This window comes from Rhinoraja longicauda, chromosome 9, assembly GCF_053455715.1.
Source record: "Rhinoraja longicauda isolate Sanriku21f chromosome 9, sRhiLon1.1, whole genome shotgun sequence".
Lineage (NCBI taxonomy): Eukaryota > Metazoa > Chordata > Chondrichthyes > Rajiformes > Arhynchobatidae > Rhinoraja > Rhinoraja longicauda.
In genome coordinates, this window is record NC_135961.1 from 786,303 (window position 1) to 800,287 (window position 13,985).

General features: G+C 47.0%; 1 protein-coding gene across 2 annotated transcripts in view; it reads left to right on the top strand.

The window, feature by feature from the left end:
* The window catches only part of ttc27 (tetratricopeptide repeat domain 27), a 135,090-nt gene that overhangs the window by 112,796 nt on the left and 8,309 nt on the right, over window positions 1–13,985 (top strand). Inside the window, exons 16-18 of one of the 2 annotated variants that reach the window (XM_078404657.1) lie at window positions 7,372–7,537; window positions 9,689–9,886; window positions 12,839–12,950. In XM_078404657.1, the coding sequence (XP_078260783.1) occupies window positions 7,372–7,537; window positions 9,689–9,886; window positions 12,839–12,950 (476 nt within the window). Of the gene's footprint in view, window positions 1–7,371; window positions 7,538–7,688; window positions 7,807–9,688; window positions 9,887–12,838; window positions 12,951–13,985 lie in introns of those variants that run through there. The other variant, XM_078404658.1, reaches the window with a different exon arrangement.

Genomic DNA, 13,985 nt, shown 5'->3' on the forward strand with positions numbered 1-13,985 from the left:
GGGGAAGGGGGGGGAAGAAGAAAGAGGGGCAAAATAGGTGGATGTTGTAGGTGGGTAGGAGATGAGAGGAATGTGTAGAGGGTGACGGGGTAGTGGGAGAAACATGTGAGTGGGGGGGGGGGAGTGCTGGCTGGAGGGGCCATAGAGAGTGCATGAGAAGGGGGTTTGGAGGTTTACTTAAATGGGAGAATTCAATGTCCACGCCATGTAATCTGCTTAATTGAGGCATGAGGTGTTGTTGTTCCTGCTTGTGTGTGGCCCCACTGTGTCAGCGCAAGAAGCTGAGGACAGGAAGGTCTGTGTTGGAGTGGGTTCAGGGCGTTACCATGGCCCACAGCCGGGAGAGCCAGGCTGCAAGTGTTGAACAAAATGATAATTTCATCCAATCCTGGCCTCAGGGATATAGCACAGACAACAGCTGCAGCGCCGAATGCAATAGGTGAAGCTAGAAGAGATGCACGCAGATCTTGGTCTCACCTCGAAGGGCTGTTGGAGTCAACACATAGTTGTGGGGGACGAGATAATTGAGTTACGGAAATAAGCCCTTCAACCCAGCTCATCCACACCGACCAAGTGAGAGCTGTATCTGCAACAGCAGGGGGGAAGCATGGCCCTTCATAGAGTCACAGAGTGATACAGTGTGGAAACAGGCCCTTCATAGAGTCATAGAGTGATACAGTGTGGAAACAGGCCCTTCATAGAGTGATACAGTGGAAACAGGCCCTTCATAGAGTGATACAGTGTGGAAACAGGCCCTTCATAGAGTCACAGAGTGATACAGTGTGGAAACAGGCCCTTCATAGAGTGATACAGTGTGGAAACAGGCCCTTCATAGAGTCACAGAGTGATACAGTGTGGAAACAGGCCCTTCATAGAGTCACAGAGTGATACAGTGTGGAAACAGGCCCTTCATAGAGTCACAGAGTGATACAGTGTGGAAACAGGCCCTTCGTAGAGTCACAGAGTGATACAGTGTGGAAACAGGCCTTTCATAGAGTGATACAGTGTGGAAACAGGCCCTTCATAGAGTCAGAGTGATACAGTGTGGAAACAGGCCCTTCATAGAGTCAGAGTGATACAGTGTGGAAACAGGCCCTTCATAGAGTCATAGAGTGATACAGTGTGGAAACAGGCCCTTCATAGAGTCAGAGTGATACAGTGTGGAAACAGGCCCTTCATAGAGTCACAGAGTGATACAGTGTGGAAACAGGCCCTTCATAGAGTCACAGAGTGATACAGTGTGGAAACAGGCCCTTCATGGATGATAATAATAATAATAATAATAATAATATGCCTTTATTGTCATTGTACGAACAGTAGTGCTACATCTGAAACAGTGCGACAGTGCAAATCTTTCAAAGACAATCGCACAAACATAGGAACCAACACAACAAGTACCAATATTAATAAAAACCAATAAAAACCAATAAATAATAAATTAGTTTTACACCTAAGATGCTGAGAATATTAAAAAAGTGCGACGAAAGTGAGAGTCACATCAAGTCAAGTATTTCCATTCACAGTTCTTATGGCCCAGGGAAAGAAACTGTTTTTAAGTGGGTTTGTTCTGGCCCTTAGGCTCCTGTAGCGCCACCCAGAGGGCAGGAGAGCAAACAGTTCATATCCTGGGTGTGTGCTGTCCTTAATTATATTTCTGGCCCTGTTTAGACAACGCGAGCTGGAGATGTCCTTCAGAGAAGGTAGTAGACAGCCGATAATTTTCTCTGCTGTCTTAATAACCTTCTGGAGGGCCTTCTGGTCTGCAGCCGAGCAGCCAGCATACCACACAATGGTGCAGTATGCCAGTACGCTCTCAATGGTGGAGCGGTAGAAGGTCACCAGCAGATTCTCCTTCAGTTTGTTTTTCCAGAGTAGTCTTAAAAAGTGCAGTCTCTGCTGTGACTTTTTAACTACCGCTGTAGTATTTGCAGTCCAGGAGAGGTCCTGGGAGATGGTGGTCCCCAGGAACTTGAAGGTGGAGACCCTCTCCACTTCCTCCCCATTTATAAGAAGTGGGGTAGGAACCGCTCTGTGCCTCCTAAATTCCAATACCATTTCATAGAGTCATAGAGTCCTACAGCACAGAAAGAGGCCCTTCGGCCCATCGTGTCCGCGCCACATTTCTTTTGTCTTACTGGTGTTCAGTGCTAGGTTGTTTGCCTGGCACCATTTGGACAGAGCACAGACCTCGTCTCTGTATGCAGACTCATCCCCTCCAGTGATCAGACCGACCACGGTTGTGTCGTCTGCAAATTTGATGATTGAATTGGAGGGGTGCAGTCGTGTGTGTACAGAGCATAGAGGAGGGGGCTCAGCACACAGCCCTGCGGGGAGCCAATGCTGAGCGTAATGGTGGAGGAGCTGTGGGGGCCGATCTTGACAGATTGTGGGCGGTTTGTGAGGAAGTCTCTTATCCAGGTGCAGATGGATGGGGGAAAACCCAGGTTATTATACAGCTTGTCCACTAGTATGCCCGGGATGATCGTATTGAATGCCGAGCTGTAGTCTATGAAAAGCATTCTTACATAGGTCCCCGGGCTCTCTAGGTGGCTCAGTGCAGTGTAGAGGGCTGTATTGATGGCGTCTTCTGTAGATCTGTTTGCTCGATAGGCATAGAGTGATACTGTGTGGAAACAGGCCCATCGGCCCAACTTGCCCACACTGGCCAACAATGTCCCAGCTACCCTAGTCCCACCTGCCTGTGCTTGGTCCATAACCCTCCAAACCTGTCCTATCCATGTGCCTGTCCAACTGTTTCTTAAACAATGGGATAGTCCCAGCCTCAACTACCTCCTCTGGTAACTTGTTCCATACACCCACCACCCTCTGTGTGAAAAAGTTACCCCTCAGATTCCTATTAAATCTTTTCCCCTTCACCTTGAACCTATGTCCTCGGTGCTCGATTCCCCTACTCTGGGTAAAAGACTCTGTGCATCTACCCGATCTATTCCTCTCATGATTTCGATGGCGCGGTCCAGTCCAGTCGCCGTCGTGGTAGCTCTGCGGGAACTGTGCGTTTTAAACTGGTATGTTTACTTTAAAATTATCCCTAAGTGCTCTAGCGTGTGCTAGCACTTAGTATTAACCAATGTACGACCGGGAAACGCTCGTAAAATTAAACTCGAGCGCTACAGGAGCACTTTTAAACAGAAATCTACTCACCGATATACCGATAGAGATCATCAAAGGAGCGCACCGCGGCAGCAGCAGTGGGAGCGCAGGTCAGTGGGAAAGTCGGAAAAAACACCGAGGGAAGCGAGGGGGGATTCGGAACAGGCTGAGAACCCAAGCCTTACGTCCACCTCTGCCCAGCATACTTCTGGCCAACGTCCAGTCCCTGGAGAACAAGCTGGATGACCTGAGGGCAAGGATCAGATTCCAGAGGGACATAAAGAACTGTAACATCCTTTGTCTGACTGAAACATGGCTGACCCCGCTGGTGCCTGACCAGGTGATCTGCCCATCCGAGTCCTTCACTGTTTTCCGGGCGGACAGAACGGAATAATCCGGGAAATCCAAGGGCGGAGGAGTCTGCTTCTTGACCAATAATAACTGGTGTAATCCTGGGAATATTAAGACGCTTTCTCGTTCCTGCTCGCCGGACCTGGAACATCTAACTATCCTATGCCGACCATTCTACCTACCCCGGGAGTTCAGCTCGGTGATCATCACAGCCGTCTATATCCCACCGCATGCGGACACCGACGTGGCACTGTCGACCCTACACGATGTGTTGTGTCGACACCAAAACAAGAACCCTGATGCGGCTGTGCTGGTGGCTGGAGACTTCAATAGGGGAAATCTCAAAAAGGTCATGCCCAACTTCTACCAACACATCACGTGTGTCACCAGGGGAGAAAGAACTTTGGACCACTGCTACACGCCGTTCAGGAAAGGCTACAAGGCCGTTTCTCTCCCTCCTTTTGGGAAATCTGACCATGCTGCCATTTTCCTGCTGCCGGAGTACAAACAACGGACAGTACGGGAAGCGACAGTGACGAGGGACGTAAAGCGGTGGGCTGACCATTCGGAGGCCATGCTGCAAGATGCACTGAGCGAAGTCGACTGGAACATGTTCCAAGAAAGTTCCAGAGACGTAAATGAGTTTGCGGAAGCGGTTACGGACTTCATTGCCACAATAGCCGATACCATCATCCCCACGGTAAAGGTCAGTATCTTCCCTAACCAAAAACCCTGGGTGGACAGGTCTATTCGCGTGGCCTTGAATGCTCGCACCGCTGCTTACAACTCCGGCCTGGCATCCGGCAACATGGACGACTACAAGGGAGAGTCCTACCGACTGCGAAGGGCAGTGAAGGATGCAAAAAAGAGGTACCGGGACAAGATGGAGTCACCGATGGAGCAGCAGGACACCAGGCGCCTTTGGCAGGGGCTACGGACTATAACTAGCTACAGGTCCAGCACCCCCTCAACCGGAAGTGCCGGCTCCTCCTTAGCTGATGACCTGAACTCTTTTTACGCACGGTTTGAGACGGGTAACACCACCAGCTCGCCGTCTAAAAACAGCACCGAAGGGGCGCTGGCTAGCGAGGCTGGAGGGGGATCCACCGCCGGGGATGTGCACATATTCTCGGTGTCCGAGCATGAGGTGAGGTGGGCTCTGACGCGTGTGAACACGAGGAAAGCTGGAGGCCCAGATGGTATATCTGGGCGAGTACTAAAGTCTTGTGCTACTCAGCTTGCTCCAGTGCTCACCACAATATTCAACCTCTCCTTGGCAAAGTCCGTGGTCCCTGCATGCTTCAAAAGATCCATCATTGTACCGGTGCCAAAGAATGCCTCTCCAGCGTGTTTAAATGACTACCGACCGGTGGCCCTCACCTCGGTTGTCATGAAATGCTTGGAGAGGCTAGTCAAGAAGCACATCTGCGCCCTCCTTCCTCGCAACATGGACCCACTACAGTTCGCATACCGTCCGAACAGGTCCACGGATGATGCGGTCTCCCAGGTTCTACACACCGCTCTCTCTCATCTGGACAGCCAGGGGGGCTATGTGAGGATGCTGTTCATTGACTTTAGTTCAGCATTCAACACAATAGTCCCCAGCAGACTGGTTGAGAAGCTGCTGGAACTGGGGCTTAGCACCCCTCTGTGTGCCTGGGTCCTGGACTTTCTCACTGCCAGGCCCCAAGTGGTCAGGATGGGGGAACACACATCTAGCTCCCTCACCCTGAACATAGGATCCCCCCAGGGCTGCGTCCTTAGCCCCCTACTGTACTCCCTGTACACACATGACTGTAGGGCCAGGTTCAGCTCAAACTCCATCATCAAGTTTGCTGATGACACTGTGGTGGTGGGCCGGATCTCCAACAACGATGAGAAGGCCTACCGGGAGGAGGTGGCTGATCTGGCACTCTGGTGTCAGGACAATAGCCTCCTCTTGAATGTCACTAAAACAAAGGAGCTAATTGTGGACTTCAGAAGGGCTAAACATCCAAGGACGTACACGCCACTGGAGATAAATGGGTCTATTGTGGATAGGGTGAGCAGTTTCAAATACTTGGGAGTCCGCATCGCAGAGGATCTGACGTGGGCAACGCACATTGCCGCACTGGTGGGTAAGGCTAAGCAGCGCCTTTACCACCTTAGACAACTGAGGAAATTCAGAGTGTCGCTGAGGATCCTTCATTGCTTCTACTCTGGGGCTGTAGAGAGCATCCTGTCCGGCAACATTACAGTCTGGTTTGGGAACAGCTCTGCCCAGGACAGGATGGCCCTGCACAGAGTAGTGCGTTCGGCAGAACGCACCATGGGAACTACACTCGTCCCCCTGCAGGACCTATACATCAGGAGGTGCAGATCCAGAGCAAGCAAGATCATGAGGGACCCCTGCCACCCCAGTAATGGACTGTTCCAGATGCTACGGTCAGGCAAACGCCTCCGCTGTCACGCTGTGAAAACGGAGAGGATGAGACGGAGCTTCTTCCCACAGGCCATCAGGACTGTCAACTTTGATAACCCCAGAGACTAAATTTTTGTCGACACTTTTTGTGCTATGTTTAGTAACTTATTAACTTTATTTATATGCTGTAACTGTAATTCTTTTTGTGCACAACCCGCAGGCATTGCCACTTTCATTTCACTGCACATCGAGTATGTGTATGTGACAAATAAATTTGACTTGACTTGACTATAAGATCACCCCTCATCCTCCTGCGCTCCATGGAATGGAGACCCAGCCTACTCAACCTCTCCCTGTAGCTCACACCCTCTAGTCCTGGCAACATCCTAGTAAATCTTCTCCGTACCCTATCCAGCTTTTATTGTGACTGTTTTGTTCCAAACAACAAAATATTACATGACATAGGAAAAGCATCTGAATGGAGAGAGTGGGTGGAACATAGAAACAGAAAATAGGTGCAGGAGGAGGCCATTCGGCCCTTCCAGCCAGCACCGCCATTCATTGTGGCCCAGCTGGCGTCAGCAATTCTATCCCATAGCCGACTTTCTTGGCCAGCTGGATAAACCAGCAAAGCTCTGGAACCAAGAGTGCCAGAAAATCAGTGGTGGAACTCTAATGAGTAAATATTAAATTTAAGTGCAAGATTATATAACTAAATTAATTATGACGGGCTTAAAATATAAAACACAGCAGAAAAGCCAATTACCACCTTTTTGGGCTGATTATCAATTAATGTGCAAATTTACTTCAAAATGTTATTAGTGTACAGTGATATTCACATTATTTTATAATGACTGTGTTTACTTTGAAATGCACTAAAAGAGGCTTGAAACTGGTAATTTTGTGTGTAAATTTTCAAGCATTTTCCATGTTTTTGTCCCGCGCTGTACAAGTTTCCACGTTTTTGTCCCCCGCTGTACGCCTCACGCAAGCGCTCGGCTCTTTTCCTCTTTTTTTTTACCTCACTCATGTGCCTGCCCAATAGCTCACACCCTGAGATGTCTTACAATGGAATGGCTCATCTTGAGAGCAGATGTGACAGACAGAGAGTGAGTTGGGATGGAGTCTCTGCAAGAGGCAGAGTAGGAGGAGGTGTAGTCAAGGTATATTCCCTCCTTATCTGGCACCCTTTTGTCTTCATTGCAGCTCTAGCCCTTGTTACTATCTCCATCCATCCACCATTCACCTCTCACCTTGCCAGTTGTGTGCCCCTTCGTTGGGCCACACCAGACTTCTCCCATCTGCTCTCTCAGTCTAAGGAAGGGTCCCTATCTGCGCAGTCGGCTGCCTGATCTGCTGAGTTCCTCCAGGATTTTGTTTTGACTCAAGATGAAACTGTTTTCTTGTGTCATCACTGCATTTTCTCAGATTCATTGGTTTGGTCCATCATGTAATGGGGATGATCCATAATATTATGGATAATTTGTTGCATGGTTCTATTTGTACAGAAATAAAGCCCTGCGGTCACTCCAAGAGGCCATTAAATGTAACTACGAACACTGGCAGATCTGGGAGAACTATATTCTCACCTGCGTAGATGTTGGCGAGTTTGGAGATGCTATTAAATCATATCATCGACTCATGGACTTGAAAGACAATTACAAAGATGTACATGTGAGTTCTTTGTAAATTGTGCCTGCAGTTGCTTTTTGTCCTGTTAAGTTTTGGTTAAATATAACACACTTGTGGATAAGGAGGATTTATTTGGTTTCCTGTTCATTGATTAAAATGTTTTTCAACTTAACTTACGGTCACGGTGGTGCAGCGCCGGAGACCCGGGTTCCATCCCGACTACGGGTGCTGTCTGTACGGAGTTTGCACGTTCTCCCCGTGACCTGCGTGGGTTTTCTACGAGATCTTCGGTTTCCTCCAAAGACGTACAGGTTTGTAGGTTAATCGGCTTTGTAAATGTAAAAATTGACCCTAGTGGGTGTTGGATAGTGTCAATGTGCGGCGATCGCTGGTCAGCACAGACAGGGTGGGCCAAAGAGCCTGTTTCCACGCTGTATCTCTAAACTAAACTGGGTTTTCCAGGGCTAACACTAGATGAACTTTAAAGAATCTGCTCCAAATTGAACCTGATTATGTAGACTACAACATTGTACTGGGGTAACTCTGCAGATCAGGTAGCATCTGTGGAGGGAATGAACGGGAAACATTTCAAGTCATAACCCTTTTTCAGTTCCTCACAACTGGATTTTTGGTACAAACTAAAATGCGTAAAAGCAAGGATATAGAAAAGAAACTGGATTCATTTTAAAATTTCAATGGGAATTGAGAAGTGAATGAGCTTTGGTGTAAGATTGAAACGTTGCCATCAGATCATGCAAGAAATCCAGTTGGAAAGATTTAGTCTAACCAGGTTTTGAGTGTTTGATACAATGCTAAAAAGTGACTAAGAATCCTACTTGTAATATGTAATTATTTTTTCTGACTTTACCAAGTCTTTTAGAGTCATTGACTGATATAATGTGGAAACAGGGCCTTCGGCCCATATGCTCACGCTGACCAACATGTCCCAGCTACACTAGTCCCACCTGCCTGCGTTTGCCCCATATCTCTCCAAACCCATCCTATCCGTGTACCTGTCTAACTGTTTCTTAAATAGTACCTGCCTCAACTACCTCCTCTGGCAGCTTGTTCCATACACCAAACACCCTTTGTGTGAAAAAGCTACCCCTCGGATTCCTATTCAACTGTTTCCCCTTCACAAACCTATGTCCTTTGATCCTCAATTCCCCTACTCTGGGCAAGATACTCTGTGCATCTATCCTATCTGTTCCTCTCATGATTTTATGCACCACTATAAGATCTCCCCTCATCCTCCTGCGCTCCAAGGAATAGAGAACCAGCCTACTCAACCTCTCCCTATAGCTCACACCCTCTAGTCCTGGCAACATCCTCGTAAATCTTCTCTGCACCCTATCCAGCTTTTATTGTGACTGTTTTGTTCCAAACGACAAAATATTACATGACATAGGAAAAGCATCTGAATGGAGAGAGTGGGTGGAACATAGAAACAGAAAATAGGGGCAGGAGGAGGCCATTTGGCCCTTCGAGCCAGCACCGCTATTCATTGTGATCATGGCTGATCATCCACAATCAGTAACCCGTGCCTGCCTTCTCCCCATATCCCTTGATTCCACTAGCCCCTAGAGTTCTATCTAACTCTCTTTTAAATTCATCCAGTGAATTGGCCTCCACTGTCTTCTGTGGCAGATAATTCCACAAATTCACAACTCTCTGGGTGGAAACGTTTCTTCTCACTTCAGTTTCAAATGGCCTCCCCTTTATTCTTAGATTGTGGCCCCTGGTTCTGGACTCCCCAACATTGGGAACATTTTTCCTGCATCTAGTTTGTCCACTCCTTTTATAATTGTATACGTTTCTATAAGATCCCCTCTCATCCTTCTAAATTCCAGTGAATACAAGCCCAGTCTTTCCAATCTTTCCTCATATGACAGTCCCTCCATCCCGAGGATTAACCTCGTGAACCTACGCTGCACTGCCTCAATAGCAAGGATGTCCTTCCTCAAATTAGGAGACCAAAACTGCACACAATACTCCTGATGTGTTCTCACCAGGGCCCCGTACAACTGCAGAAGGACCTCTTTACTCCTATACTCAAATCCTCTCATTATGAAGGCCAACATGCCATTAGTTTTATTCACTACATGTACAGGTACAGCAGGCTGTGAAGAAAGCTAATGTCAAGTTCACCAAACGTGATGATCTGCCTAATTCATGGTAATTTGGTCGTTTCAGGTTCTGAAAATCCTTGTGCGAGCTGTGGAAGAAGGAATCGCAGATCGCAAAGGGGATTCTGCAAAACCTTTGGCAGGGAGATTGCGGGAACTATTCGGTCGGGTGACTTCCAAAGTAACCAACGATGCTGAGATATGGAGGTTGTATGCCAAGCTTTGTGGAGATGGGCATACTGTAAACCCAGATGATAACAAGAAGGTTGGTACCCAATGGCACTGTGGATTTCACTCAGAGCTCAAGCATCTTGACAAAGTCCAACAGGTCTTGCCCAGGTTCCTCTACCCACTCAAAACTCTCAAGATAGGGGAGGAAGAAAACATAGAAACATAGAAAATAGGTGCAGGAGGAGGCCATTTGGCCCTTCGAGCCAGCACCGCCGTTCATTGTGATCATGGCTGATCATCCACAATCAGTAACCCGTGTCTGCCTTCTCCCCATATCCCCTGATTCCACTAGACCCTAGAGCTCTATCTAACTCTTTTAAACTCATCCAGTGAATTGGCCTCTACTGCCTTCTGTGGCGGAAAATTCCACAAATTCACAACTCTCTGGGTGAAAAAGTTTCTTCTCACCTCAGTTTTAAATGGCCTCCCCTTTATTCTTAGACTGTGGCCCCTGGTTCTGGACTCCCCCAACATTGGGAACATTTTTCCTGTGTCTAGCGTATAATTTTATACGTTTCTCTAAGATCCCCTCTCATCCTTTTATATTCCAGTGAATTTAGAAGGGTGAGAGGAAGAAAACAAGGTCCTCTTCACCTCTGCTCTTGAAACAGTTCCAGGAAAGGGTCACAAATCTGTGCTCACCCCAGCTGTTACTTATCATGTTCTCTGATGTGATCAATAGCTTATAGACTATCAAATTCAATTGGTCTTTTTACGGATGCCTTGTACCTTTGGAGTGATCTGCCTGCTTGCGAATAGGGTGCTCTAAATCAGCAACATTTTATAGTTTTTCTCCATGTTAAATTGCTTTGTGTATGCAGTTACTTGGCATTCCTCTCAGTTTCACTTTAGTTTATTGTCACAGTGAAAAGCTTTTGTTGCGTGCTGTCCAGTCAGCGGAAAGACGATACATGATTACAATCGAGCCATTTAGAGTATATATATACAAGAGAATAACGTTTAGTGCAAGGAAAAGCCAGCAAGGATAGCCCGAGGGTCACCAATGAGGTAGATAGTAGGTCAGGACTGCTCTCTGGTTGTAGTAGGATGATTCAGTTAGAAACATAGAAAGCAGGTGCAGGAGGAGGCCATTCAGCCCTTCGAGCCAGCACCGCCATTCAATATGATCATGGCTGATCATCCAAAGTCAGTACCCTGTTCCTGCTTTCTCCCCATATCCCTTGATTCCTTTAGCCCTAAGAGCTAAATCTAACTCCCTCTTGAAAACATCCAGTGAATTGGCCTCCACTGCCTTCTGTGGCAGAGAATTCCACAAATTCACAACTCTCTGGGTGAAAAAGCTTTTCCTCATCTCAGTCCTAAATGGCCTACCCCTTATTCTTAAACTGTGACTCCTGGTTCTGGACTTCCTCAACATCGGGAACATTTTTCCTGCATCTAGCCTATCCAATCTCTGAAGAATGTTATATGTTTCTATAAGATACCCTCTCATCCTAAATTCCAGTGAATACAAGCCCAGTCGATCCATTCTTTCATCATATGTCAGTCCCGTCATCCCGGGAATTAACCTTGTGAACCTACGCTGCACTCCCTCAATAGCAAGTATGTCCTTCCTCACATTAGGACACCAAAACTGCACACAATACTCCAGGTGTGGTCTCCACAGGGCCCTTTACAACTGAAGTAGGACCTCTTTGCTCCTAAACTCAAATCCTCTCGCTATGAAGGCCAACATGCCATTAGCTTTCTTCACTGCCTGCTATACCTGCATGCTTACTTTCAGTGACTGATGTACAAGGACACCCAGGTCTCGTTGCACCTCCTTCTCCTAATCTGGCACCATTCAGATAATAATCTGCCTTCTTGTTCTAGTTGAACAGTTCAGTTCAGTTGCCAGATAAGAGATGTGCCAGTCCTTCCATATCTACCTAACATGCCTTAAGTTTTGAAGTGGTAAGGAAACAACTTTTGGGCAGTCACGGTGGTGCAGCGGTAGAGTTGCTGCCTTACAGCGAATGCAGCGCCGGAGACCCGGGTTCCATCCCGACTACAGGTGCTGTCTGTACGGAGTTTGTACGTTCTTGTTTGTTCTATATCTCTCCATATCACCGTCTATATCACTCATTTCGTATTCACCTGGCTCTCAGTCTGAAGAAGGGTCTTGACCCGAAACGTCACCTATTTCTTTTCTCCAGGGTTGCAGTCTGACCCGCTGAGTTACGCCAGCTTTTTGTGTCTGCCTTCCTTGTCAGCGAACACCCATATGTAACATACCTGTAAGAAGAAACCGCAGATGCTGGTTTAAATCAAAGATAGACACAAAATGCTAGTGTAGGATAGTGTTAATGTGCGGGGATCGCTGGTCGGTGCGGACCCGGTGGGCCGAAGGGTCTGCTTCTGCGCTGTATCTCTAAACTAACCTAAACTATGGACTAATGCCCCCAACATCACATGTTCATCCTGAGTCTCAGCTCCCATGATTTATTTTCACCACTGATCTACCATTGTATTTTAAACCATATCAAGTCAAGTCAAGTCAAATTTATTTGTCACATACACATACTCGATGTGCAGTGAAATGAAAGTGGCAATGCCTGCGGGTTGTGCACAAAAAGAATTACAGTTACAGCATATAAATAAAGTTAATAAGTTACTAAACATAGCACAAAAAGTGTTGACAAAACTTTAGTCTCTGGGGTTATAAAAGTTGACAGTCCTGATGGCCTGTGGGAAGAAGCTCCGTCTCATCCTCTCCGTTTTCACAGCGTGACAGCGGAGGCGTTTGCCTGATCGTAGCATCTGGAACAGTCTGTTACTGGGGTGGCAGGGGTCCCTCCCTCATGATCTTGCTTGCTCTAGATCTGCACCTCCTGGTGTATAGGTCCTGCAGGGGGACGAGTGTAGTTCCCATGGTGTGTTCTGGTACAGCATCTGCAGTTTCTTCTTATAGATAAGACTACAAGATATTAAAAATGTAAACATGTAAACGTGTGCTTTCTTCCATTGTCCCACCTTTCCTCTCCAGGCCCTGCAGTATCTCAGTAAAGCACATCGGTGTAAAACACAATCGAGTGGCTGGGAAAAAGATGCAGCGTCTTTCAAGGAAGTGGCCAAACAAGCAATAGAACTTGCATGTGGTAAGTGGCCAATGGCACGAATCTCAGTCACACAAGTTCACAAGTTATGGGAGTGGAATTAGGCCATTCGGCCCATCACGTCCTGTTCACCATTCTGTGCAGTCTGAAACCAACCAGACAAAGTGTTTGATTTGTCTGCTGTAAGATTGCACAATCCTGCAGTTTTCAATTGGGTTCACACAAGATCAGGATTTTGTTTTAGTAGGAAGAGTTTGTAATAGGAAGGTGATAGCAAAGTGGGGAGTGTGCCTTAAATAATACTAGTCAATATATTCCTACCGTGACAGATATGGAGCGGTTAGTTCTAGAAATAAAGTGAAGATGAGTAATGAAGAGTTTAGTTTAGTTTAGAGATACTGCGCGGAAACAGGCCCTTTCGGCCCACCGGGTCCGCACTGACCAGCGATCCCCGCACATTAACACTAACCTGGGGACAATTTTTACATTTACCAAGCCAATTAACCTACAAACCTGTTCGTCTTTGGAGTGTGGGAGGAAACCGAAGATCTCACGCAGGTCACGGGGAGAACGTACAAACTCCGTACAGACAGCACCCGTAGTGGGGATGGAACCCGGGTCTCCGGCGCTGCATTCGCTGTAAGGCAGCAACTCTACCGCTGCATCACTTTAGTAAGAAGAGTTTGTAATAGGAAGGTGATAGCAAAGTGGGGAGTGTGCCTTAAATAATACTGGTCGATATATTCCTACTGTGACAGATATGGAGCGGTTAGTTCGGGAAATAAAGTGAAGATGAGTGATGAAGCGTCTCATTGACAAAGCTCGATATACCGATAATTTTCTTCTGCCCAACTTCTGCAGTTAATAAGTATTCGATATCCCTACTAAGAACAAAAAGATAATGCCAACTTATCATACATATGCATCTAATTTATAAATCCAAACTAAATCTGGACTCTTTTTAATTCAAGTTCCTTTACAAGAGGAGTTGAGTATAGGAGCAAAGAGGTCCTTCTGCAGTTGTACGACAGTTTTGCCGTCTTCTTTGCTCCTGGGCATTCAAGTTGCTGAACCAGG